Here is a 26,287-nt window from a genome sequence, read left to right as displayed (position 1 = left end):
GAAGAGAAAGAGCGAACTCCACGCCCCATCCCAGGGGCGCGGGTTGGGTTAGCGGGTAAGATAGGCGGACGGGAAAACTCTCGCTAAAATTGTAGATCGGGGTGCTGCCGACCCCTTCTTTATTTGGAGAGTTATTGGAGTATTGGAGAGTCTTGGACCTTCTTTTTTGTGATGGATGTTCATGTGCCATGTGCCTCTTGTGAGTTTTCTGTCCGACTAAGCTTACCATCCGGTTTACAAACCTATTACAACTTATCCGTCCAACGAAAGCCAACCATCCAACCCAACCCAGACAAGCTAGAGCTACCTTACCTTCAAGGTACGTAAAACTCGCGCACACTTACACAATGAGACGATCCCCAGGATGGCCACACAGCTTGGGCGAACTTTGAGCAGAGAATGGGTGCTTAACATTGCCACTCTCATCCAAGTGGTGTCATTTACTTCCTTCTCAGTACCTACCTTACTCGATAATCCGTGGTCGCTGCCGTGCCGTTCTCCCAGAATGCCAAGCCTCCAGATGGACAATGTCTGGAAATGCAAGGAGGGGCTATGAGTTCCAACTTCCCGCGCAAAACAAGAGAGAGTAAGGAGGACCACGTTGTTCCTTCAACCATGACTCCTCTTCACACACGAGGACGCACACGACCTCTCTCTATTCGCGGATGCGTTGTCCGCTTTTTGCCTATCGCCTCCCACACCTCCGTCTGATCTACCGTCACGGGAGATTCTCCGACGACAGCTCCGACGACATGCGTCAAACCACACTTGCTAACAATTCTTCCCTTTTGGCCTATCCTCTTCTTCCTTTTTCTTGGTACGACTCGGTCTTCCTGCCTCACATTGCCTTGCCTTAGTCGCAAACAAGTCCGAACCCTATCTCTCCTCGCCCCGAAGTTCAACCGCTTCAGCTGAACCTCCTCCTCCTCCTCCTCCTCCTCTTCTTCTTCTTCTTCACTAGCTTTATCCGACCGGCTTGTTGAGATGGCTGTTCCGGTGGGAGGGTATTCTCTTTTACTCGTTCGGGAAATATCTTCCATCCGCCCCAAGATAGATAAATCAGTATACGGCGTGGCAGTGTAACACTAACCAACCTCCTTGAAAGCTTGTTGCTACTTATCAACGACGCCAGACGGGAATATAAACCTTCGCCCTAAACTTTGCCCAACTTTATATATCTACGAGACGTGGTTCCTTGTATACAGACCGCAGCCCCGGATAAGCCGCCCAAGGGCCCTAAGGCGGCAGGACGGCAGTGCCGCGTGCGTTCCTTGCGGCTCCGCATCTTATCTTGCCGTAGACCCCTTTTTGTTTCTCCGACTTCGACCTTCCCTCGCAACCTAAAGTAATACCTCACAAGGCAAGTTTTACGTGAAGGTAATCCAACCACCCGGGCAGCTCAGGCGTAGTTTCTCATAGCTTGCTGGGAATTTCTGGGATTAAGTTCGAATTCATCTCCTCCGATCCACCCACGCGGGGTACCCTACCCTACTTACCTTAGCTTCGTACGGATACACGTGTGAATGCATTGTAGGGCCGATGATCTAGTCGGATATGGAGGCACCCTATCGAAACCCCTGGTCGACGTCCGGATATGCTCAGGCAGGTTAAATAGATAGCTGCACACTCCAGGTTCGGCCGACTGTTCGCCGAAGTGGGCAAAATGGTAGTCTTTAGAGTTCCGGATAAGTTTCAAGTCATGTGCCATTTTTTGTGTAATTCCCTATCCTATCATACTTAATACTACAAACCGCCAGAATAGACGCAATTTTGGAGATCCCCGGTTCCCAGGTCGAATGAATACTCTTGGAATACTCTACTGTCGCCTCAAAATGAATGGGCAATCCCTTCGGGCAACTCCGAGCTTTCTCTACTCCTCGTCGTCATCATCAGCATCTGCCATGCTGGTGTCTGCAGCGGGTTGTGTCTTGTCAGCCTCATCATCAGAGTCTGCGCCCGCTCGATTCTTCTTTGGGGCTTCATCCTCGTCCTCGTCCTCGTCCTCGTCGCTCTCAATGACTCTGCCCCGCCTGGACCGTGAGCTTTGCTGCCGCCTACTGATACCGCCATCCTCGTCGTCCTCCTCATCGGCGTCTCTGTTGTTGTCAACCTCCATCTTGTCATCGTCATCGCCGCCCTTTTCTTCAGCGTCAGAAAGAGGAGAGCTGGCCTTTTCGAGTGCTCTCTCTGCACGGTCCAAGGGATCCTCGTCCTCATCCTCGTCATCGCTGTCGACAATAATCTCCGCAGACTTATACTTGCTGTTCACCGTAGACTCCTTCTTTGTAAGGCGGCGCTTCTTCTTTGTTGGGCGTTCCTCGCCAGAGTCTTCGCCGTCCGTCTCGGTGGCCTTCTTCTTGCGTGATCCTCTCTTGGGACGGCTTTCGCCATCGCCCCTTGGTGCCGCCTTCTTCTTCCTCTTGACCTTGTCGCCAGTCTCGCTGTCGGTTGTCATTTCGGCCTCCTGTCGGGCCTTTTCCTCCTCGGCACGGCGCTCTGCAATCTCTCTGTCCCTTGCCGCGATTTCTTCTCTCTCCCTTCTAATCTTCTCCTGTCTCTCGCGTTGCTTGTCGAGAGCCTGTTGGCGTTCCTCCTCTCGTTTCCGGAGCTCGGCCTGACGCTGCTCGAGAGCGGCTTGCAACTTCTCCTTGTTCTTCTCCTCGTACTCCTTTTGGCTAGCGATGGCTCTCTCCAGCTGCTTGCGTTGAGTGTTGCGAGCCATGTTCGCACGCTGCTCGACGTCGTGTTTGGGGTAAGGAGTCTGTGGATGGTTTGCAATCTCGTCGAGAGCAGAGATTGCGGATTCAAGCCCAGTTGCAGCCTCTTGAAGTTGCACCAATGTCCGCTGGTTCTCGTTGAGGGCATAAACGGTAGTTGCCATTTGGATCTGAACGAAGGCTACATTGAACTTGTAGTGAACCTGTTCCGGTGCTGCCTCAAGTGCCTACAAATCATGTTAGAAGCTGTAGATAAGATTGCCTGGAGACGGTTGTTTACCTTTTGTGCGTACTTAAGCGCCTCGTGGTACGCGTCCAGGAGCTTCTCGGATCGGCCCTTGTTGAGCCAAGTACGACCCAGACAGGCGAGAATAACGGGATCATTACCCTTGCCCTCTTTCGACAAAGCAACCTCGTAATTCTCAATGGCCTTGGAGTATTGCCTGAGCTCGGCATAGATGTGGCCCAGGTTGACGTAGACATGTGCATCCTTGATAGTGTCCCGAATCTTGACGAAAATACCCAAGGCCGTCTTGTAATCCTTCTTGTCCTCGACCAACGCAATGGCAATACCCTGTGCTGCGTACGCATTCTTGGGATCCAGAGAAAGGGCCTTCTCGAAAAACTCGACCGCTTTGCTGTATGTGGCGCTCCTCTTGGCCTTGTCACTGTCGCTTTCACGTCGCATCTCTCGAGCTTGGATCAGGTACAAGTTGCCCATGCCAACCAAGGCATAGCGATCATGCTTGTCGTAGTTCTGTAGTGTGTGTTTGTAATGACGGAATTCGTGGTCCTCGTTGATGTTGTGTGGGCGCTTTCTAGAGTGTACCTTGCCCATGTACCAGCCGTACAAGGCTCGAACCTCGAGGTCCTGAGGGTTTTCTTGGTACAGCTTGGCAACGGCGTCAGGTCCCTCCTTGTTGGGGTTCCTACGGAGCTTGATATACGCAAGTCTGGTCCTGGCGTCGGTATAATCGTCGTGGCGTTTCAGCAAACCTTCGTATACTTCGGTGGCTTTGTCGTAAATACTTTGTGACTCGTAACTTCGACCAAGGTTGAAGCTAATCGTGGTGACCAAAGCATCCGTGTCGATCTCTTGGTCCTTTTCGCCAATCTTCATGCAAGCACCCAGAGCCGCCTCAAACATCTCGCTGGCCTGTTCGTGCTTCTCAGACTGCGAGTAAAAGCAACCGATGTTGTTGAGAAGCTGCGGGGGAAGGAACTTGCGAAGAGCTGCGCGGTTCTCGGCCTCATCTTCGATTCCAGTGGGACGTTCTTCCTCTGGAATTTGGTCGAGTTCTAGCGCCTCAACTTGAAGAAGACACTGCTGAGCTCTCTCGGGGAACTCATGCTCGTACAGACGTGCAAGATTTAACAAGACCGCAGCGTCTGGAGACATCCCCTTCTTGCTGTCCTTCCAAGCACCTCGCACACCCTCTAGAAGTGAAATCGCCTTCTTCATCTCGGCCGACTTATCCTCCTTGCCATCCGCGTCTTCGTTCGCGAAGACTTCTTCCGCGTACAAAGTGCCTAGCAAGATCATAGCTTCGTGGTTCTTGGACTGCTGAATCATCTTCTCCAACCGCAGCTTCGCCTCACCGAGATCGCCTCGGAGCACTGCTAGCTGGGCAGCACCGAACTTCGCGGGCATGTAGCCACGCTCGGCACCGCCACGCGCATCGTCAGCTCGGCGGTAGAAGTCACTGGCGCGTTCTGGGTCGCCAGTGTAATGCTCCTTTCTTGCCAAGAGATACCAGCCGTCACTTGCGATCGCATTAACGTCGGTGTACTGAATGGCCTTGTGTGCGAGCGAGTCTACAGTGCCGAGCTGTTTGCGCGACAGAAAGTAGCCGGCAAAGGTAGCGCATGTCAGCGGCATGTTCTTGTCGAGCTTGAAAGACTTCTGGGTGTACTCGGTCATTGCTTTCTTGTATAGGTGCAGGAACTCGGGACTGTTCGTAGGGATGCGGCTGCTGGCGTCAAGATGGTAGAGACCGAGAAGAATGTTTCCAACCTTGTGCTCGGGGTTGATCTCGATGCATCGCTCCCAAGCAAGTTTAGCATCGTCCTTGAAGCCCAACTGCCAGAAACAGCAGCCAATGCCTATCCTCGGGTCGGGGTCGACGAAGTTTGGCATCTTCTGCAGAACCTCTTGGTAGCTTGCCAGGGACTCCGGGTACTTTCCGAGTGAAAAGAAGGTTCGCGCCTTGCCCATCACAGCGAGCATATTCTTCCCTTGCGATACTCGGATGGCGTCTTCGAAAGCCTTGAGTGCTGATCGCAACAAGTCCGCCTTTTCAGAGTCCACCTGCCCGTGACCTGTCGCCTTAGGGGTCTGCAGGGACGCTCTAAGCAGCTGCAGAACTCCGCGAGCCAGGAACAGAGGAGGGTACGCCGGGTTGATGCGCGACGCATCGTTTAGCGTAGAGGTCGCCAGTTGCAGGTAATATTCTTTCGTCTTGGCTTCGGAAGCCAGCTCGCCATCGGGCGGCACTCTCGGCGCTTCGCGACTCTTCCACAGATACATCCAGCAGAGGCATCCAATCATGCTAAGCTTTTCTCTGGGGTTGTTGTCGCGCATCGCGTTTCCACCTCGGACCAGCATCTCGATAGCATGGTCAATCTTCTTCTGCTTGGCGTAGGCCAATGCAACGGTCATCCAGTAGGTTCGAGCGGCGCGTTCGTTTTCGAAAAGGGTGCAAAGTTCGGTGGGATCATCGAAAAGCTCGAGAAGATCGATTTCGACGGCTTCGTCTTCGGCTTCGCCTTGAACCGGGACGTCGATGGCGGCTGGGATGTCAGAGAACCGCTTACTGACTGGCGCGCTGGCTGCGCCATTGGTGCCATTCATCGCGCCGTTCCTGAGGACTGACATTTTGGCGGATGGGAGGCTATGACATGCCTCGGATAAGTTTGGTGATGAAGTGGATGAAAAGTGAGGCAATCCAGAAATTCGGGGGAAGCTGGGATGAGGCTGAGAAAGATCAATCCGTCGCGTAGCACTTGCCTGCCACGCCTGCTCAGTCGGCCTTGCATATGGGTCCATAAGAGACGCTAGGGGGGGTACTCTTGCAGCGCAGCTGTTGACCAACGTTGCTCAAGTTTTGATTGGTCAATCTGCCATGAGATGTCCGCGGTACAGGTGTCGCAGGCCAACTAAGAGCCCTGTGATATGTACTGGATACTTTAATGCTCACTTACACATTCTCATATCTTCAACTTGCTACAAGATAAGTTATCCTACAAAATAGCCAAGCTTTCCAAGTCAAGATGATTTATTGCAATTATATACGTGAATTTCTCGGATAGTTCTGTCGATATTCGTTCTATGACACGGCCATTGTGCGAGCGAATAAGAATCATATATTGACTGGGAAAGAGGTGAGAGTTCTGGCTCATCACTATGGGCAGAAAAGAAGAGGAAAACTTCTGGTCCTACAACAAATCTTTCGCTAGAAGAACGAGCTTGAACTGCCGATACTTTTAGAATAAAGATTGAAATAGGGCTTTGAACAGTTCAATAAGCCAGCGGAGGAAGGAGCAACTGAGGTTGCCCTTGTTGACCAAGAGAGGCAGGCGCGCCTTCACTGTCAACTTCCCAGCCTACCACATACAAACTTGGTTCTTTCACACCACCGTTCACTTAGGATTTTACTTTCTCGAAAAGTGAGATCGATTTATCTTTGTCTTTTCTTCTCTATCATTTCAGCTGAAAGAGGTATCAAGCCAGCATTCGACCACAATTGCGACCCTTCAAACAGCTTTTATCCTCTTTACGGCTCACCATGCCGGCCATTCCCCAACCCAAAGCTAAGAGAGACAGGGATGGCGTTTTGGAGGATTCTGTTCACGGTTGGGTCACCAAATTCCTGACAGACCGACAGGTTGAGGAACCAAGCGGTCCATTGCCCCCAGTATCTCCAGTGCCGCCAGGATCTCAAGTTCAGTGTTCTGGATGGGGATGCCTCAGTGAAGCACAGCAGGCTGGGGTTCTTGTTACCATTGTTGTGGTATTCCTATCTCTCTTTCTTGGTCTGATTTTCTTTCTACGATCGAAAAAGAAGCAGGACAATTGGGTTGATGGTGACCTCATCCTTGTCCGGACCAGAAGACGACCGAGACCCAGAAGCCAAGCGGCCTCTATCAAGTCACAGCACTCGCGCTTCTTCTTCAGACATGAGGGACTGACAGGCACGCAACAGCCTCCTCAAGTATTGATCGCTCATCCGACAATTCTTCTTATTTCTCCACCTCCTCCTCTGCCAGTCCCGGTTCCCCTTCCCATGCCAATGCCGATGCCATTCCGACCACCTCAACCGATCTACCCCTATCCGATGGCTTATCAGGCGAACCAGGCAAATCAGTACTATCCGATGAGAGCGCAAGCATTTGGAAACTCTCAAGAGCCCTCTGCAGTCCCGGCATTCCCGATCAATGCCCAGTACCAACAGCAACCGCAGCCTTATCCTCTAGCCCCGCAACACCCTCATTATCCATGGAAACAGGAGCCTGGCCTTCAGCAAAGTGAGCAGCGCTCTCAAAAGCCCCCGCGAAGAAGGCTATCACTTGCCCGAAGGCTCTTCAGTCTGTTCAACGACCCAGTCGGTAGAGCGTCAACCATTGCCAGCTCTGACTCGGACTCAACCCGAGCTCCATCCATACGCAGCAGTCACCATTCGAGGACCTCAGCGACATCTGTTGCTACGCCGCCTTCTCCTGAAATGCGGATCAAGAGGACTGCAGCGCATGAAGCAGACGCGATGAGACCGCTTGAAGTGTCTCCCGCGGTTGCCACTGTCCAGAGTGACGACTACGTCACTCCTACAACTATACAGGATGCTTTGTCAGTCCCAGCCAACTCGGGTAGCGAAGTTCAATGTGAACCGCGGGGGAAGGCCGCCACCACCGAGTCTCCGGTCAAGAAACAAGTTCAGGCTGAGCGTGATAATACAAAGACATGTCCGACTTCCATACCGCTCTGCGAAGACACCGAAACTGCTGGAACTTATCCTAGTCGCCCTGTCGCCAAGCCCCTTAAGAGGTATGATCTCTCAACTACAGTCATTAATGGAGAGCTGACGAGACACAGTGCCCTAAAGAATGGAAAAAAATCAGCTGCAGGAGCCAGATTATGCAATACGAAGAACGATCAGAAGCCCTCGGCCAAAGAAGATAGGTAAGATACATCTCAGCCTGAGCTCTCGATATCTACTGACCTGGCCAGCGATCATGTGGACTTCGCGTCTAGTCGCACCGTCACTTCGCCAATGGCCGCGGAAGCCAGCTCGAGCAAGGGCAAAGAGTAAAGCACTTCTTCATCTTTGATTAGAACCGTGAGCTGATACGATTGATAGAAAGCGGCAGCAGGGGAAATCCGTTGATAAACATAGCCCCAAGGAGAACGCAGTCCGCGAAGTTAGTCGAGATCATCCAGACGTCTTAGGCACAGCCGTACATTCTGCCGAGACGCTGAAGGAGCCAGTACCGGATCCTCAAAGCAGCCCGGTCAAAACAAGAGAGAAGAAACATGACCAGAGCTCGAGTCCCAACCAGCACTTACGGAGATTATCGAGTAGAACTGAAGAGCTTCGGTGAGCCACATGAAATGAATCGTTAAAGGAATGACAAGTGGATGCTGACTGATATTGAGATTCGACGTGTCTTGTTCTGATGTCACGGAGACCAGTGACTCGCTGAGCGACGACTCGCCGCCTCCGTCTCCTCCGAGACCAATCCACCAGGGCGGTGGTAAGTATGCTCCTGAGCAGCTGCGAAGGAAGCCATCAAGCAGAGCGTACTAGGTTACGGTGAAAGACTTATGACTGTGTTTTTGACACGAACGGGCGGCGAAAAAGAACGGTTGATGCACGAAAATGGGGTTCCCTGGAACGACTATGGAACAAGGTTCGGACCTTACGAAGTATCGTGCACTTCAGACAGCGACCTGGTTTCTGGCTAAGGGCTGGCGGTTTTGGTCCCGACAAGATAGGTGGAATAGCATGTGTACCTGGCCACTTGCCTCACCAAAGCTTGTTTAGAACCGATTTAGATAGGTATTGGGGTTAGGAATAAGGGTTCAGATGTGCTGCAAGGATGTAGAGCAATGCAGACAGACGGCTCGTCCATGCCCAATGGAATTCAGAGATTTGTGCAGCTGTGGTTCATAAGATATGCCGAGATGTGCATGAGTTGGAAAGCACAGAGAAGCCCAGCGGGATGTTTACTGCGGTAAAGCAGGGGTAACTTGGTAAGACAGGTATTTGTGTCACTTTGGCCCGTGCGCGATGAAGGTGAGATACCTTGTCCGGGTGCGTATGACAAAAGCAGCAAGCAGCAGAAGCAGGGCCCCCAGGGGAGGTGGCTTCGTCATTGCCTGCTACTCCGGCCGGAAAGGCACTTGCTGCACCCTGGAGCTCACCTTAGTCCAACCTCGCGCAGCCCCGATCACCTCTCCCCACGCTGCCGCCCGACAAGTCTGCTTGTCCGTATCATAACTCTCTTTCAACTGACCTTTAATCCGTCAGCCTCAAGCCTTTCACTTTTTTCTGGGACAGCTTTCAACATTAACCGGACGTTGCGATCATCAACCGCATGCTTGTCGCACGCCGACAGACAAGTGCCTTCCATCATTCCCACCCCTCTTCCCCCCCGCAGCTCCCGGCTCAGCTGCGCATCCCCGATTGCGCATCCCGTTTGAGACTGCAAACCCTTCTGGACGATTGAATATCGACCTATAGCTTTGTTTGCTATTCCTTCCAATCCGACACCGAAACGATGTGGAACGATGAGGATAATAATCCCTATGCCGAGGGCTTTGACCGGAGAGACAGCCTGACTTCCTCTTCTGCCAACCCAGCCTCTCCTACTACCCGTGAGTGTATGTCGCGATTCTACCCCAGCTCAATCCTCGTCGTTTTGAAGATTTCAGAAAATGATGGAAACCATAGATCTGGATGATTCTTCAGACAGTACTGATGCCGACTGGGAGACTCTAGACCAGCGATTCGACATCCCTCAGACCCCCTCGACCACAAGCGATGAGGCTCCTCAGAATCGCTCCCATACCCTCCCAGACAGCGAAGCTGAGAGCAGCGACAATGAGCCGATTGCTAGAGACAGAGGCGATCTTGTCCCGCGCCCCAAGCCCGGCGGCTACGAAAGCCGCGTCGAGCAGATCCTCTGGGAGAATCCGAGCATGACTATTCTCATTACTGATGCAGGAAAGAGCGCGGAGAGCGGTGGAAAATACATTGTCTACACCATCCGGACAGGCGTATGTGGCTGTGCGATGGATCGCTCCCTCGATAGTTGGGGTACTGACTGTTCCATAGAACCTCGAAGTGCGCCGACGATACTCTGAATTCGCGTCTTTGCGTGAGGCATTGACCCGGCTGCATCCTACCCTGATTATACCCCCAATCCCCGAGAAGCATACCATGGCAGACTACGCCGCGAACCCTACGAGCGCAAAGCAAGATCAGCAGATTATCGACCTGCGCAAGCGCATGCTTGCCGTGTTCCTGAATCGATGCCGCCGCATGGAGGAGATCCGAACAGACGGTGTTTGGTGGAGATTCTTGGACCCCAATGCTAGCTGGGTAAGTTGAAAAGATCTTCTCCACAGTGATCCGGTAGCTGATCTATCGCAGAGTGAGGTCCTTCACTCTCATCCAGTCGCCTCAGTGCCCAAGTCAGTCCTGAAGGCGCCACCTTTGGATCCTGCGAACCCTACGCCTGCTCACAACTTCCTTCCCGTACCATCAGCTTCCGCTAAGCTCAAGACGACGGGCGGCCCTGGTGTCGATCCCGGCGCGATCGCTGGAACTGGGTCCCATGTCTTTGGCCGATTCCCTCCCGACAGCCACACCCTGAGCGAGCAAGAACTTGACCCTTACTTCATCACATATGAGGCATCGATCAAGGAACTGGAGCAACTGTTGTCGGGGTCCATGGAGAAGGTCAACCGTCGGACCCTGAGCCACCTGTCTGCACTGGCCGCCGATCTTTGCGAACTGGGCTCCAAGTTTAATGCGTTCGCGCTATCAGAACAGGCACCCTCTTTGGGCCCTGCCCTCGAGAGAGTGGGACAGGCGGCCGACTCCTCCTACATCGCTACTGAGGAGCTTTCTGGATCTCTCGGTGCCAGTTTCGCAGAGCCTATGCGAGAGAATGCGCAGTTCGCAGGTGTTGTTCGCAGCGTGCTGAAGTACAGGGTGCTCAAGCGGGTACAGCAAGAGCAGACTAGCGACGAACTCAGCAAGAAGATTGCGCTGCTGGACCAACTAGAGCGCAGCGAGCAAGAGGCCAAGCGCATCGAGCAATATCTCAGCAGCAGCCAGCAAATTGCGCCAGCGCCGAAGCGGTCTACAAGCCTTAGAGAGGCTAACACATCACACCATCAGCGCGAGGGCAGTGCCGAAGACACAGCTTCCATCGACTCCGACTTCCCTCCTACCCATGGCGAGCCGGTCCCAACCGCGACCCAGGGTGTCCCACAGAGAAGCAACTCAACTCCAGGCCATAAGAAGGCCGCGAGCAGCAACTCAATCACGAACAAGATTTTCGGACCGATTCGTCACGCTATTCAAGGTGTAGCTGACGTCGACCCCGAGAGAACTCGTCGTGACATGATTGGGAAGACAAGGGAGAGCATCGAGCAGCTTGAGCAAGCCAAAGTGGTCTCTGAGCATGATGTGAAGGAGGCTAGCGCAAGCATTTTGAAGGACTTGAAGAGATTCCAGGGAGAGAAGGAAGAGGACCTTCGTCGTTACATGGTAAGTTGATTGATCAGTACAGGACTAGGAGCGATTCCGTGCTGACCCGATTTATCACAGCTGGCTTATGCCAAGAGCCAAATTGAGTGGGCCAAGAAGAACAAGGAGACCTGGGAGGATGCCAAAGCCGAGGTCGCCAAGATTGACGAAAGTTGAGGGTATGGTTGGTTCATTAGGGAGAAAGGGAAATCGCGCAATGATATCAAGACAGACAGGGCTCAGAGGCCTCGAGCTGTTTCCAATAATTTGATGAGGCGTTGAGTCTATCGGGTGGCTGACGTGGGACAAGCAAAACTCATTTGGCGTTTACGAGGGATTCGACATTCGTAAAAGTCATGGGATAGTGAAAGGCAATTAATCAACTCAGTTCAAAGTACTATACTCGAAATACGTCACGTTTTCTAGTGTTTGGCCTCGTTGGTCACAGAGTTGGCCTCAATGAGCGGCTGGATCTCTCTCGCAAGCCTTGTCGATGAGGCTGTAAGAGGTATCTGTTTGAAGCAGAGCCTTCGAATCCTGTGAAGAGCTCATTTATCCAGGATGTGAATTCTGAAAGACTACAGAGACGGTGTTGATGCACGGGCGGTCTTATCTCAGTGCCTTATCGATAAGAGGCCGATAAAGCTCCGAGACTTTGGTGTCGCGAGGCTACCTAGACCAACGGAGGACCGAAACCGACTTGTACTTCCTTCTCTCCCCCTTTTGCGCAACACCAGAAAAAAAGGTCCATCCGCAACCATGGATGGCGTACAGGGTCCGCCTCCCGAGGGCCCGATTGCCTCGATCGCAGAGCCGGGCATCAAGGCCGACGGTCAACTGCTGTTCGACTTGCGCCGCGAGGTCGCCAATCTCTTGCATCGCAACCAGACCAGCTTCCCCGGCGCACAGCCCGTCAGCTTCGCGCGGAAACACGTCGATGAGTTACGGAATAGAGAGTGAGTGCTCCTTGTCGCGCCGTTCATACAGCCTCCAGTCTCTGCACACGTTTATTCGGCGAATGCCTTTGGCTACCGGAACCATGATAAACGGAGGCTGGGAGGAATTAGTGATTTGCAACTCTTTTCGCTGACAACTAACGCGCTCGCGAGCGTGACAACAGCTACTATGTTTGCGAAAAGTCAGACGGCATCCGGTACCTGCTATATCTCACGGAAGACGAGGGCCGGGAGATCCACTACCTAATCGACCGGAAAAACGACTACTGGTTCATCAAGAACAGCAGCTTCCACTTCCCGCGCAAGGACGACCTGACCAAATTCCACACGCGCACGCTCATCGACGGCGAGCTGGTCATGGACGACACGGGAAAGGGCACAAAGGAGCCGCGGTTCCTCGTCTTTGACTGCCTCGTGCTGGACGGACAGGATCTGATGTCGCGGACGCTCGACAAGCGGCTCGCCTACTTCAACGAGAACATTTACAAGCCCTACCGGGACTTGTTCAAGCAGTACCCGGAGGAGCGGGATTTCCAGCCGTTCCTGGTGGAGATGAAGGCCATGCAGCTGAGCTACGGCATCGAGATGATGTTTCGCGAGATCTTGCCCAAGCTGAGGCACGGCAACGACGGGCTCATCTTCACGTGCGTCAGCAGCGAGTACAAGCACGGCACCGACCCGCACATCTTGAAGTGGAAGCCGCCGGAAGAGAACACGGTCGACTGCCGGCTGCGGATGACGTTCCCTACGGTGCAGCCGGGGGAAGGGGACGAGGAGGCCGAGGGCCCCTTTGTGGACTACGAGGCCGTGCCGCGGGCGGAGCTGTGGAGTTTTATGGGGGACGGGCGGTATCAGTTCTTTGACGAGGTGCATATTACAGAGGAGGAGTGGGAGGTGTTGAAGGGACTCGGGGACCCGCTCAACGACCGCATCGTGGAGTGTCACAAGGACGACCTGGGCCGGTGGCGGATCATCCGGTTTCGCGACGACAAGTCGGAGGCGAATCACATTTCTACCATCAAGAGCGTCATGGAGAGTATCGAGGACCGGGTTACGGAGAAGGATCTTGCGGAGGCGGCTAAGGGGATCAAGGATAATTGGAAGACGCGGAATGCCAAGCGGTAGTCTTTTTATCGTTTTTTTTTCCTACGCAAAGAGGAAGAAGGGATGAGTGAAGAAGAAGCAGATGAGAGATATGGTCATATTCCAGGGGTGGCGCGGTATGGGGGGTTGAGGAACCATGGCGTGGATGATGTGTGAGTACTGTACGTGTGCGGATCAGGATTGACGAAGGCGTCTTGGTGTTGTGTTTTATGCAAAAAAAGCCTCCCCAAGCAAGAAACAGAGAATACGGAGGGGAGGTCAAAAGAGACGAGGGCGGAGGTTGAGATATTGCCTCCTTTCACGCAACCCTCATCAATTCTCTACTCTGTCGATGTCCGGCTAGGATGTGAGCATGAACTATTTTGGCGTTTTCTAGCTTATAGGATGAGCGAGGAGGGCATACCGGTTTCCCGGGGGCATGAGAGTGTATCGAGTACCTTTGAAATAAAAAGAGTAATCCATATTGCTAGAAGGGACTCCTTTTTCTTGAAGCGACGCCAACTGGCCAACCCCCATGACCTCTTGTAGGGGAAAAGGGATACTGATTGCACTCTTTCCTAAACATGACCAAGTTGTATGTGGTGAAATACATGTTCCACAATCACAAGCCAAAAAGCCCAACAAGGGATGACATGGAAGGCTTCGCACCCCATTGCTCGCTACCATTCGCTTTTCCTTGATCCAGATGGACGTGTGATTCAGATCTACCAAGGTCTGGGTAATTCCTCCTCGCTGGGTTGGTCTCACTACCACCATAAAATGTAAAGATGGAAATGTCGCGGCAGGTGCTGACATGCTCCCGTCGCCATCCCCGACCAAGGTAATGAAAATGGATGGGTTAAACCGGTGCTCGGCACCTTACCTTAGGTAAGAGCTCCAGCTCTCCCCAACAAACCATCAAGCTCAGGAAACAAGTGTGCGCCGCCCCCCGCACCAGGTAGTAGGTAGTGTCTGAGCAGGCACGGACACTGGGGACTGCCTTCCGTAACCTCGAAGACGTCACGAAAGAAAGCCAAAAGCTTCTCGTTTCTCAGTCTTACGTTAGCCCACGCCGTGGGAAATCGATTGTTTGGGCGGCCAAGGGAGGGATGGAATGGTTCAAGGTAGTGCCTATCGAGAGAAGTCCGAAGCTACAACCTTGAAACCATTAATCTGGAGACAAGCTCCCCTCCTACCATCGACCTCAGTCTTTGCTTCAATTTTCAATTTCCTTTTCTTCCTCTCTTCCAGATTTGTCCTGTGGCTCACGATAAATCCAATTGGCGCCTCTGATACAACACGACCACCTCTGCACCGCAATTTTATAATCTACGTAACGTCACGCTTGGAATAATAAGTCGGCCCACGGTTCGGTGCAACAATTGCAGCATCGCCGCCCACCATGATCCTCGGACCGGTATCACTGCTCGACTGTCTGGTCTTTGTCATCTTCCTGACGCCACAGCTCCTCATCAATGTCGGTTTCTTCCCAACGGTAGTGGTCACTCTAAAGATGCTGCCTTTTCTCGTGTTTCAACTGCCGACGTCCCTGTTCCACGAGCGATATCTACTCAGCCACGATGAGCAGTCGCCTTTTGTGCAGCGTGCGAGTTTCTTCGAAGATTTAGTCATACGCTGCGTGCGTTACGCCTTTGCAAACTTGCCAACCAATATTGGACGTGTCTTCTTTTCAAAGTACATATCTCTGCCGTTTCTGCGGTTTCGAATGCTGCGGCATGGCTATCTCAGGTCACCTGCGACCTGGAGTGAGCACAAGGAAAAGGTGAGTGTAACCTACATCTCAGTGCACAATGGCCGGTGGCTGACTTGAATGATAGGGCCAACACGGCTTCGAAGGGGTTTGGATCCAAAAGGATGCGTCGCAACCGCCCGACATTGTGGTATACTACGCCCACGGAGGCGGTTTCGCCATGGGCTCCGCGTACTTTTACCTCGAGTTTCTTCTGTCGTGGCACTCGTTACTCGTCCAAGCCGGCTACCGGAACCCTGCCATATTCTCTCTCGAGTACACGCTCGTGCCCGATAAAATGTATCCAAGGCAAATGTACGAGACTTTGAGGGGCTATAAGCATGTCCTGAAAAAAGTTGGAGACCCCCGGAAGGTGGTCGTTGCAGGAGACTCAGCGGGAGCAACCCTGATATTGACGCTGTTACTGGAGCTGGGTCACATGAACGAGGCCCGGGCATTCAAGGAAAAGAGTGACGATTCCACCGCATCTGAAGGTCGAAGCCAGGAGCAGTTGCGTCAAGCCTCAGAGTCCCCGCTTCCAGGGCTTTGCGTCTTGATTTCGCCGTGGGCCAAGCTCATCTCCAACAAGCATGAAAATACGACCAGCGACTTTCTGGATCGCGACACGCTATGGAAATACGCGGTGCAGTATGCTGGGGCAGCGCATGTCTACGACAAGACCGCGTCGCCTGGGCAGTGCGCCGATCCTCGGGTGTGGGCGGAAGCTAGTCCACTTTGTGGCTTCTTCATCACGTACGGATCAGAAGAGGTGTTCGCACCCGACATCAAGGACCTGATTAACGTCTTGGTCAAAAGTACCGAGGTCGACAGTCGTAGCGAGGATGGCGGGATACACGCCTGGCCCGTTGTTTCGTTATTCCTGTCAAGCACCGAAGACAAGAGACTCAAGGGTCTGCGGACACTCACGTTAGCCATCAGAAAACACATCCAGTAGAAAGCCTATTAAAGGCAGATTGGTGTTTTTAGAAAAAAGTCTGATTAGATCAAGTAAAAACTGTCATAGACCGAGGCACGCCAACCTCGAAACCTGAGTTGGGATAACTCGGTTTCTACAGTTGTGGCCTCTTGGGGTGGTCTCCAGCTGTTTCTCTTCGTTATCTTCATCCCTGGCCACCAATAGGATATGGCGTAAATAATAGAATTTAGTGGTTTGATTACCTGCATGATTGAGTTGCGTTCCTGCATACCGGGCCGTCCGCCGACAGGAAATTACGATGGTGGTAGGGTGATATCTGTTCAGAAAAACGTTGACAAACATTTCACGAAGACGCGTTGAAGGATGCAGATAAGTTCTTCGTAGGTGGCCCCACTGCAAAGCTGCTTCGGCGGGAAGGGCGATTGGCGACCTAGAGGGGGGGGGGGGGCATTCACTCGAGGTGCCGTCGCAAAGCTCAGACGGGCAGGGAGCTGTGGTGGGTCTCGGATGAAGTCATGTGTGGTTCAAACACTGACGAGTCGAGGAGCGCGACGGCTTTGCGACAGAAAACATCTTTTTCGGACGACGGGGTTCCGTGATGATGGCGCGCTGCAGAAAGAGCTCGTCTGCCTAAGGAGCAGGGAGGGTGCCAGCTCCAGGCAGCATTGAGGGCAGATGGCGGCGGGGTTCGACGATGTTGGGTGTCTCATGAAGACAAAGCAAGCTCGTACGTAGGTCAGGGCCACGAGGTATAAAGGCATATCTAGAATGAAGAGTAACGAGACAAGACTTTCTCGAAGTCCAAGGTTGCGCAAATGCCAGGTCTAGAATCTGAAAACAGGGGCCGAAACGACATGATGGGAGTTGGAGCTGAGACGGTAAAAGAGATCAGCCAGCCTGCCGTGGCCTACCTTGCTTCGGTTGAGCCATCCTTTTCAGCCTGCCTCACGTTACTTCGCGCCTTGAGATGCAGCCACGTCTGCGAGGTTGCGACATGCGGCGGTAAGCTGGGACGAAGGGGGAGACATCGACCATGTGGCGAAATTAGTGATGACGCCGATGAGGTGCGACTATTCTTGGGCGCGAACAGGATGACTCAAAAGATCCCGATAGGTTGGGAGAGGAAGAAGAAGGAGGAGAAGGAGAAAAGAAGCGTTGTTCAAGAAATGGAACTGGAGAAGGACGTGCCGACGTGGGCGCAATGTGAACATTCGGGACGCCTTGAAGATACCTTACCTTCCGTGCTCCCTGATGGAAGGAAGGTGGATGGCCAGGCAGGTACCAACAGAGCTTAATTAGCACAGAAAGGTACAGAGGCCGTCAAGCAGGGGACTAGCGGCTGTGCTCATGCAGGATTTGGGAAGGCGTGGCCACGGCTCGGGCATCCTGACCCAATCAGCATAGCAGCGTGACCCCTGCCTAGGCGTGTTTTTGGGGGGGAAAGCAGAGGGCAGCAAGAAAGGGGAGTTGGGAAGGAGCTCTGACCCGCGACGCGCATATAAACGGTGGACATTCCCACCGTGATCCATCGCCAGGAGTGAAGGAACCCGCACACCGCGAAAAGAAGGAGCCCACCCAGCCGCTGGCTGCACCTGCCACCGACCGCACCGCACCCGCACCTACCGCACCACCGCACCACCGCACCACCGCACCGCATCGCCGTTCGCCCCTCCGCAGGTTCTCGACCCGTCGCATCGTCCCACGGCCGTCGCTCTTTCCCTCCCATTCAGTGTCCTTCCTATCCAATCATTCCCATTCGTTCCAGCCCATCTACCACCTCAATTTCCAGGGCAGGTTGCGAGAAGGTGCACTCTTGGTGTGCTTGCGCCCAGATTGTGCCTCCCTGTACTTTTGTGTGTCTGCGCCTACCTTACCTACTTGCCGCCTGGCCTTGCCTCGTCTGCCTGTCAGACCGACTGCATCCTTCCCGATGGACGCATGTCAACTTTGAGGCTGCATTGACTAAACCTTGACACCTGGATCTTGGAAAAAGATCAACGCCAACAAATCCTCCTCCTTCTCCTACTCCGTACATAACTTCACTTTACAATCCCGTTCAAACGCAACCTTCCCTTTCCCCCATCCTGAACACCTCCCACCACTATATCAGAGCATCAGGCCGCTTCCGAAAGTACCGCTGCTGCCCCGCACAGGAACGCCTGACGCCGTCGCACGCCCCAGGACTGAACCCCGAAAGCCCCAAGCTTACAGAACTCCCATCACCCCTGGCTCGCTAGACACACCGAAACCTTATTGAGTGTCACTCCAAGTCTCCAGGTCTGACTCAGCAAAAACGCCATTTACACACCTTGGATCAGTAGATCACCTATCTGGCATATCAACATCTCGGACAAGCTTGTGTCACAGCCACGCTCCCGACGTCAGTCGGTATTTATCACCCCCTCAGGCTACACTGAGTCTCTCACTCTCACGCGGTCTGGCATACGTAGACTGCATCCGAAGCAATACCAGGATTGGCCAGTTGCGACGTTGGGTCTCGACATCCACGCAGACTCACTGAGAGCCCAGTGAGCCTGGATCTTCTCTGTACTGCAAGTGGCCGGTTCATTTTGCTGGACCTGGGACGCAGTTTTAACCTTGATTGCCAAGTTTGCAAAGCAGTTATCTGGACAGTCCTGCTCAACATCCTGCCATCCACCGTTTAGGTCCGGTACACTGTTGCAAACAGGCTAGGATACTGAGGATACTACGAATCCCTCATGTCGTAGGCCGTTTATTGGCTTTGATCTCATCTCTTCGTCATTTGCTCTTGTATCGCAGCGCTGCCCAACACGTTGGCCGAGGCTGCCTTACACACGCAAAACACCCACACTTCTCACAAGTCGATTGCGCTCTGTCTCGCCTTGTGTTCAATATTCAAGCCGAGCTTCGCAGCAATATTCTGCCTCGATTTACTGTCACCCTCGACGTGACTTGGATTGGCCGTACGTCTGTCGGACCTTTACACCTTTGACTCCCAAGGATATATGACGGTAGAACAGACCGTCATTCCTTTCACCGCACGTAGCAGCCCACGCCTGAATCAGGACTTATACGCCATACTTTCCTGGACATATACCCACTTAACGACTGAATACGGAACACATCCATCATTAGACGCAATCACACAACCATTGCAAGATTATTCCTGCTAAAGCAAAAGGTGTCGCAAACGCGGACAAGAAAGAGGTGGGGGTGTAGGCTGGCTTTTGTACTCAGAAATCAGTCCCTGCCCTTCGCTTAATCATCCAGTGTCCCACGCCAGCCAAACTTGGATTGGAACCTTGGCCAATTTTTTTCGGGGCACCAGCCAAGGCCCCCTGTCGTTTGGCCTCCACTTCCAAATTGAAAAAAAAAGCGGCCATCAATTTTTCCAGCAGGGCCGGAGGTAGAGGGGGGAAAAAGTAATAAAAATGGCGGACGACACGACCTACGCACCAAAGTCGCCGGACCTCTCTTCTTTTTTCTCGGCAGCACCCGCCCCGCCTACACCTCCACTGCACACTCACAGTCTGCAGCACTACCAGCAACAACTGAGCAAGCTCCAAACCTCTCCGTCTCCGTCTGCGTCTGCTGCACCACCGCCCGTATATGAATACTCCTCCCCCTCAGCACGCATTCACCACCCAAGCCAGTCATCTTCTACTCCTGTTCACATCAAACAAGAGCAGCCCCACTTCCCATCACCAGCGGCAATCAAAACGGAATTCTCTTCCTATCAGCCACCGCTACAACCCCACCACCACCAAGGTCAGCACCAGCACCAGCACCAGTACCAACCGCTTCAGCAACAACAGCAGCAGGAGCAGCACCAACACCACCAACACCACCAACATTACCTATCTCCTCAATACCACCACCAGTCACCGCCACACAACCACCCATCTCCGCAATATCCCCCACCACATATGCAAAGCGCCTATGGGATACAGCCCGTTCTCAACTACCAGGAACAGCAAGCTCATCAGCCCAAAACACCTCAAAGCCACGGATTTCTAGACCAAAAAAACTTTGGCGGAGCACCCCAATTACACGATATCCCTTACAACCCAGATACACAACATCTACCACAAACACCAGCTTCAGCAACTATGCCTCCCAGAAAGAACACAAAGCAGGCTGACTCGCCACCTCCGATTGACCCTTCACCCGTTCGGACAAAGTTCCCCACAGCCAGGATAAAGCGTATCATGCAGGCTGATGAGGAGGTTGGCAAGGTCGCCCAGCAGACTCCCATTGCTGTTGGTAAGGCTCTCGAGATGTTCATGATTGCTGTTGTCAGCCGAAGTGCCGAAATCGCACGGGAGAAGAACTCCAAGCGTGTCACGGCTCAGATGCTCAAGCAAGTCATCGAGACAGATGGCCAGTATGACTTCTTGGCCGACATTGCTGCAAAGGTTGGCGACGAAGAGAAGAGAGGTGGCCGCTCCAAGGCTGAGTCGTCAAGCGACGAGGAAATGGAAGTTGAGACGAAGAAGAAGGGCAAGGGCGGCCGTAAGAAGAAGGCCGCTGCATGAGTTTTCTCATGTTCAGCTTGGGTCTTGAGGCGAGGGAAGAGAAGGGAAAGGAAATTTCCCATGATGAGAAATATGAAAAGGGTTATGAGGATTGGCGTTGGACTGGCTAGCATCTACATTGGCGTTGGGTGACACGGCGATACACTCGTCGAGCCGCACCTGGGGGGAAATATTACATGGTTTACCTTATGGAACGGAGGAACAAGCGCTGCTTCCTCGACTTGCATGCCACGGACGGCTTGTCTTTCTGTATGCGCATCGAGCCTGTCTTGGACAAGTCTTCTTACGATTTTAGAATGGAAGCATTTTATCGTTTGCACACCTTTCCTCTCATAATGTGCACGGGATGATGATAAGCCGCGCCTTGAAGCGTCTGGCTGTGGTAGGTACCTTCACCAGGGGACGTCTCATGTGGAACTCACTTTCCGCTCACTCAAAGACACCCTGCTCATATGAAGTGGCTGTATTTTATTCGTACCTTATTGTGTGGTACACTTGGGCTTGACATTGTTGCCAGAGCATGCTTCATTCATCGAGTGACATTCTCCATTTTGCCCTCTCTGTCAATGAGACTCTCGCCTCATAGGTTCAACATGAGAATGAAATCTCACCACTGGAAACTCAGAAAGGGAACTCAAGAATCGAATGCAAATAACGTCACATATGCAGATAAAACGATGATGCCCCGCAGACAGGGGTTTTGGCCGTCGCCCCCATGCGTTCTAGCGCGCGACCTTGATCCTCTCGGGTCCGGCACTCTCAAGGTGCGGCTGGCCCCCTCCTCAGAGGCTCCCGCTCTCAGCGGCACCATGAGCCAAGGTTCATGCTCGCTGAGGTAACCGGCGACGTAGTCTAATTTGAGGCCAGAATTTTTAGGCACTAGTACTGGGAAACGGCGGGTCGTGCATGGGGCATTCCTCCCACCTTCCAAGTCATGCCCTCAGATTAGTGGACAAATCGACATCCAATTCACGGCGGAGAGGGAGCTACCTATCTGCATCGAGTAACCGGCCACCGTGTGTACCTGGGCGTCTTGTCTCCCATCCTCTTGCGTGCCCTGCTGCAACTGCTCGAACAATTCTCCCAAGTCTTCTGAGCTTCCCGCCATGCGAAACCATCCCTCGACCTGCGAATCCCGTTCATGTCCATGATCAAATGAGGCACCGAGCCTCGCTGCACTTGCATCCTTCATTCCGCTCCGTGGCGTAACCAATGTCGTGGGACCTGCTCAAGCGATTCCTTGAGTCCGACGTCTTCAACTCGAACCCCTTTCTCTCGGTCTCTTACCTTTCGTGAGCGACCCTCCCCCGTCGCCGTCATGCGCTATGCTCTCAATTGGCGCTTGTTTCGGTGATTGGCAATTGGAACGACCTCTCTGCTAACCCCTGATCTTTCCTTCCTCTAGTCGTTACGCCGACCATGTGGGCATTCACTATGTCCTTTGCAATAAGCTGCGACAATTCCCCTACGAGGATATCGAGTTCTTCCTGCCGCAGCTATGCCACCTAATAATTAGCGTCGACAACGAGTCCATGGCCTTGGAGGAGTTCCTCCTGGACTTGTGCGAAGAGTCCGTCACCGCTGCACTTCTGGTTTGTTTCGTCTCCCCGCTGTTGCGCTGCCGTACTCGCTCACAATCTCCTAGACCTTCTGGTTATTCCAGACGTACCTACACGATCTATCGTCCAATCCGTCGTCCAAGGCCTTTCAAACATGCCGGAGGGTATACAACAAGGTGCAGCATATTGTGTTCGGCCTGCCAGATGCTGCGAGGCACGATAAGATCAAGGAGAACATCTTACCCGTCACGGTCCTGGCGAGCTTCGTCTTGGCCAGTGTCGCGGTGCCACTAGTCCCACAGTGGGCGGGACCACTTGCCGTGGCACAGGCTAGGAAGCCTCAGCCGTCCGACGACCTCATATCCGATTCTCGAGATAGCAACCCCAAGACAGCGCAGGTGACGCGAGCCCACACGGTGACGGCTGGGAGCACGAGGTCTAGGCGTACGAAAGATGGCGGGCGGATGGTCAGCGCGCCGGATCTGGTATCCCCAGGCGTCGCGTCGTCCAACTTGCAGCATCGGTCGACGGATCCATCTCCGTCTCGGCCAGGTTCCTCTGGCTCCAAGACCCCCATCGAAGTCAAGCGTCTTCCGCCTCATCTCAACATGAAGAACGATGACGCCCGTCTCAGCTCCTCTTCGCTACCTCTCCCTGAGCTACGTTCCCCGAGGCTGGCCATAACGAGACCGGCAACACCAGTATCGGCAGGATTTCCCCCACGCCCTAACGATGCTCTGAACAGGAGACATTCCCTTCACTTCAAGAGCGGTGCCGCCGGTTCTGACTTGACATCGCTGCAAAAGACAAGATTACTGCGCCAACACTACTTTAGATGTGAGACGCAATTCCTGACCGCGCTAGAAGGCATCTCCAACAGGCTTGTAATCGTGCCAAAACCCGCTCGGCTGAGTGCTCTCCGCGCGGAGCTGGCCCTCATAGCGCAAGACCTGCCGGCGGAAGTGGACGTTCCGGTTATTTGCCCACCTACCCTGGTGGATGGATCCCCAGCAAAAAGTCGGCACCATCGAATTGTTCGTCTGAATCCAGGAGAGTCGACAGTGCTGAACAGTGCAGAGAAGGTGCCATATCTTCTCATGGTTGAGGTATTGAGAGATGACTTCACATTCGATCCGGATACGCCAGATAACAAGAGGCTCTTGGCCACTCTCTTATCCGATCCCGGCCATACCCGACGTATTTTTGACCTTTCCGATTCACCTCGCATACCTATAGCGCCCAAAACACCAGAGACAATAGTCGACAGCGTGTTTGAGCCGGTTTCTGGCGACTTGGGAAGCTCTCCCCTGATCAAGCCGTATGATGATGACCCTTTCCAGAAACCCCAGGGGAAACAGGTTACGCCGTCGCAAGCCCAACGTCTTCCGAGCGCTGGCACATCTGCAATGTCGACTGTAATGTCAGAAATCACAACTCCGCGGAGCTCCAGAACATCAACCTCGAGATCGAGCAGTCCAACAGGCCCACTCCGCAAGATGACACTCTCTTCGCGGCCTAATGCTGTCGTTGATCAACCAGATTTCTCCGCGCTCGCTACCCACATGCGCACGGCTTCACAGATGTTGGCTCAGCTCGAAGCTACAAGCGGCAAGCGACCACGACATGAAGTACAGGCAATCCGAGCCAAGATTATTGCGAGCATGCAAAGCTTGGAAGAGCAGAGTTTCGATATGGACGAGCAGGGCCCGACCTTTGACACCATCATTGCCAAAGCCTCTACCGCTCAAGCGAACTCTGTTGTTGCAGCTACCGAGGCCCAGGCCTCTGAAGCCGAGAGCGAATCTCCCGTCGAACCGGGGCCCAATGCTGGTGCAGGATTGGCGAGAATGGAAAACGATATCAAAACTGGTGGTATTCAGAGTAAGGGTGACCGCGACGATCCTAGCGCGGCTGTCTTCGGTGAGGCATGGCAAGCTAAGAAAGAGCGCATCCGCAAGACTTCGCCGTATGGATGGATGAAGAACTGGGATTTGGTCAGTGTCATTGTCAAGACCGGAGCCGACTTGCGTCAGGAAGCTTTTGCTTGCCAGCTCATTGACGTCTGCCACAAGATTTGGGTTGATGCGAAGGTCAACGTCTGGGTTAAGCTTATGCGGATTCTCGTTACTGGCGAGTCCTCGGGTCTGATTGAGACCATCACCAATGGCGTGTCGCTGCATTCCATCAAGAGAAGTCTGACATTGTCAATGGAGACAAGTCCCGGTCAGAAACGCCGATTTGCTACGCTGAGAGATCATTTTGTGAAAGCGTTCGGTGCTCCGGATAGCGAGCCTTTCAAAGCGGGTGTGGACGCCTTCAAACGCTCACTGGCCGCTTATAGCATGATTTCATACATCCTGCAGCTGAAGGATAGACATAACGGCAACGTCCTGATCGACAGCGAAGGTCACATTGTCCACATCGATTTCGGTTTCATGTTGTCCAACTCGCCAGGCTCTGTTGGTTTTGAGGCGGCACCTTTCAAGCTCACTCAGGAGTACATCGAGGTGTTGGGTGGCATTGGGTCGGATGATTACGAAGACTATAAGAAGCTTTGCAAGCAAGCTTTCCAAGGTAAGTTCTGTATTGAGCCTGGGGAAATAACATTGCTAACTCAATTTCAGCTCTGCGGCGGTCTGCGGATAACATCATCGACTTGGTGGCCATGATGGGGCGTGACTCAAAGATGCCATGCTACTCGGCGGGAGTTGTCCAGGCCACACACAATCTTCGCCAACGCTTCCAGCTGCAGTTGAGTGCGGACGAAGCGGAGCAGTTTGTGGAAACTGACCTGATTGGCAAGTCCCTGGGCAGCTACTACACAAGGCTGTAAGTTTGAACAATGTCTTGCCCGCGAGAAGCTCATCCTAACGTGCCTCTCTAGCTATGACACCTTCCAATATAGAACGCAAGGCATTTACTAGACGGTTGTGACGACGGAAACAAAGAAACTTCGATCAACAAGCTCTCGAAAGCATTGGGACATGAAACGTGCATCTAGGCATTTGGGCGGCGTTGCGGTTGAATAGACGACTTGAACTGAACTGAACTGAACTGGCTAGGCTGGTAATGACGCAGCCGAGGAACGATCTTCTCGGTCATTTTTTTATGAGTTGATGGGGGAGGGACAGTAGCTATCAAAAGAGGTGTAGCAGATAACTGGCCACCTGAGAGTTGAGCGCGATATATAGGATACCGAAATATGCTGAAATAACAACACATATCCAAAGAGGAGTTTGGAGCATCCGTCTCAGTGACGGGTCCTCGTCGTGCCCTGGAGTGGTTTTGTGCCGCGGGACCCAACCTGCGAAGTGATGGGTACTGAGGCGAGTGCACCTTCCGCGAAATACACATCGACGAATACACCACAACCGTCCCGCCCCTACATCTATAAGGTAGAAATCTTCGAGAGAAAGGCATGAGACCGGTTTTGTGTTTCGTTATAGACACGAGTGGGAAGGCTGTCCGTAGGCGAGAGTTGAGGGCGATCATTGCGTTTTCGCATAGCTATGGATCAACAAGGCGAAGAGGGCGGCTAAGAGGCAGGGGGCGGTAAACGTTCGTAGGCGGGCATTGATTATGGTGATGAATGCCCCTGCCCGAAGGAATCCCCTCTTGCGCCTCTATCCTAGCTGCTGAGCGCAATGTACTCTACTACGAATTGGATGAGGAAAGATTCTAGAAGGTGAAAGAGGTAGAGAGACGAGGAAGGCGCCTCTCTGAGACTTGACGGCGCAGCTTGCTCGCCCCTACTGTTCCATTTAGTCCTCGTCCGCTTCCGCGAGATCATCATTACCCTTGACTCCCTCTCCAGCCATGCGAAACACCCAAAGACCACGCCTTATTATAGTGTCTAGGCCGCATAGATAGTTTTTATAGATTCTATGATAGTTCTACTATCCCCCCGGCGGTACCCAATACAGAGACTTTACTTCGATCTACCCCGAGGGTAGGTCATCGTACTGTGTTTTTGTATTATTCAGAGGTTCATTGAAAATTCACCGAGCTTCATTCA

At 53.1% G+C, this 26,287-nt stretch overlaps 9 protein-coding genes across 9 annotated transcripts; 7 read left to right on the top strand and 2 right to left on the bottom strand.

Annotated features, from left to right (window-relative positions):
- Positions 1-1,870: 1,870 nt before the first annotated feature.
- CPAR01_16046 (tetratricopeptide) lies at positions 1,871-5,763 on the bottom strand (the record flags this gene model as incomplete). The annotated part of the gene is made up of 2 exons (XM_060500291.1): positions 1,871-2,944; positions 2,998-5,763. 2 exons carry the CDS (start codon positions 5,761-5,763, stop codon positions 1,871-1,873), a joined length of 3,840 nt encoding a protein of 1,279 aa, XP_060341108.1.
- Positions 5,764-6,502: 739 nt separating this feature from the next.
- CPAR01_16045 (uncharacterized protein) lies at positions 6,503-8,518 on the top strand (the record flags this gene model as incomplete). The annotated part of the gene is made up of 5 exons (XM_060500290.1): positions 6,503-7,758; positions 7,807-7,893; positions 7,942-8,019; positions 8,072-8,308; positions 8,368-8,518. The coding sequence occupies 5 exons, from the start codon at positions 6,503-6,505 to the stop codon at positions 8,516-8,518; spliced, it is 1,809 nt and encodes a 602-aa protein (XP_060341107.1).
- A 973-nt stretch (positions 8,519-9,491) lies between these two features.
- Positions 9,492-11,647, top strand: CPAR01_16044 (PX domain-containing protein; the record flags this gene model as incomplete). The annotated part of the gene is made up of 5 exons (XM_060500289.1): positions 9,492-9,594; positions 9,665-9,990; positions 10,049-10,315; positions 10,367-11,491; positions 11,552-11,647. 5 exons carry the CDS (start codon positions 9,492-9,494, stop codon positions 11,645-11,647), a joined length of 1,917 nt encoding a protein of 638 aa, XP_060341106.1.
- Positions 11,648-12,229: 582 nt separating this feature from the next.
- Positions 12,230-13,551, top strand: CPAR01_16043 (mRNA capping enzyme; the record flags this gene model as incomplete). Its single annotated transcript, XM_060500288.1, has 2 exons — positions 12,230-12,426; positions 12,591-13,551. The coding sequence occupies 2 exons, from the start codon at positions 12,230-12,232 to the stop codon at positions 13,549-13,551; spliced, it is 1,158 nt and encodes a 385-aa protein (XP_060341105.1).
- A 351-nt stretch (positions 13,552-13,902) lies between these two features.
- On the bottom strand, positions 13,903-14,325 carry CPAR01_16042 (uncharacterized protein; the record flags this gene model as incomplete). The annotated part of the gene is made up of 1 exon (XM_060500287.1): positions 13,903-14,325. One exon carries the CDS (start codon positions 14,323-14,325, stop codon positions 13,903-13,905), a length of 423 nt encoding a protein of 140 aa, XP_060341104.1.
- A 586-nt stretch (positions 14,326-14,911) lies between these two features.
- CPAR01_16041 (uncharacterized protein) lies at positions 14,912-16,214 on the top strand (the record flags this gene model as incomplete). The annotated part of the gene is made up of 2 exons (XM_060500286.1): positions 14,912-15,292; positions 15,348-16,214. 2 exons carry the CDS (start codon positions 14,912-14,914, stop codon positions 16,212-16,214), a joined length of 1,248 nt encoding a protein of 415 aa, XP_060341103.1.
- A 797-nt stretch (positions 16,215-17,011) lies between these two features.
- On the top strand, positions 17,012-17,491 carry CPAR01_16040 (uncharacterized protein; the record flags this gene model as incomplete). Its single annotated transcript, XM_060500285.1, has 1 exon — positions 17,012-17,491. One exon carries the CDS (start codon positions 17,012-17,014, stop codon positions 17,489-17,491), a length of 480 nt encoding a protein of 159 aa, XP_060341102.1.
- A 2,118-nt stretch (positions 17,492-19,609) lies between these two features.
- On the top strand, positions 19,610-20,713 carry CPAR01_16039 (histone-like transcription factor and archaeal histone; the record flags this gene model as incomplete). Its single annotated transcript, XM_060500284.1, has 1 exon — positions 19,610-20,713. One exon carries the CDS (start codon positions 19,610-19,612, stop codon positions 20,711-20,713), a length of 1,104 nt encoding a protein of 367 aa, XP_060341101.1.
- Positions 20,714-21,925: 1,212 nt separating this feature from the next.
- Positions 21,926-25,196, top strand: CPAR01_16038 (phosphatidylinositol 3; the record flags this gene model as incomplete). The annotated part of the gene is made up of 5 exons (XM_060500283.1): positions 21,926-22,005; positions 22,119-22,305; positions 22,359-24,846; positions 24,897-25,101; positions 25,157-25,196. The coding sequence occupies 5 exons, from the start codon at positions 21,926-21,928 to the stop codon at positions 25,194-25,196; spliced, it is 3,000 nt and encodes a 999-aa protein (XP_060341100.1).
- Between the last annotated feature and the right edge of the window lie 1,091 nt (positions 25,197-26,287).

This window comes from Colletotrichum paranaense, assembly GCF_030867605.1.
Source record: "Colletotrichum paranaense strain IMI 384185 chromosome Unknown Scaffold_22.1, whole genome shotgun sequence".
In the NCBI taxonomy this organism is placed as follows: domain Eukaryota; kingdom Fungi; phylum Ascomycota; class Sordariomycetes; order Glomerellales; family Glomerellaceae; genus Colletotrichum; species Colletotrichum paranaense.
Note: the sequence above shows the minus strand (reverse complement) of the source record. Positions and strands in the feature narration are given on the sequence as shown.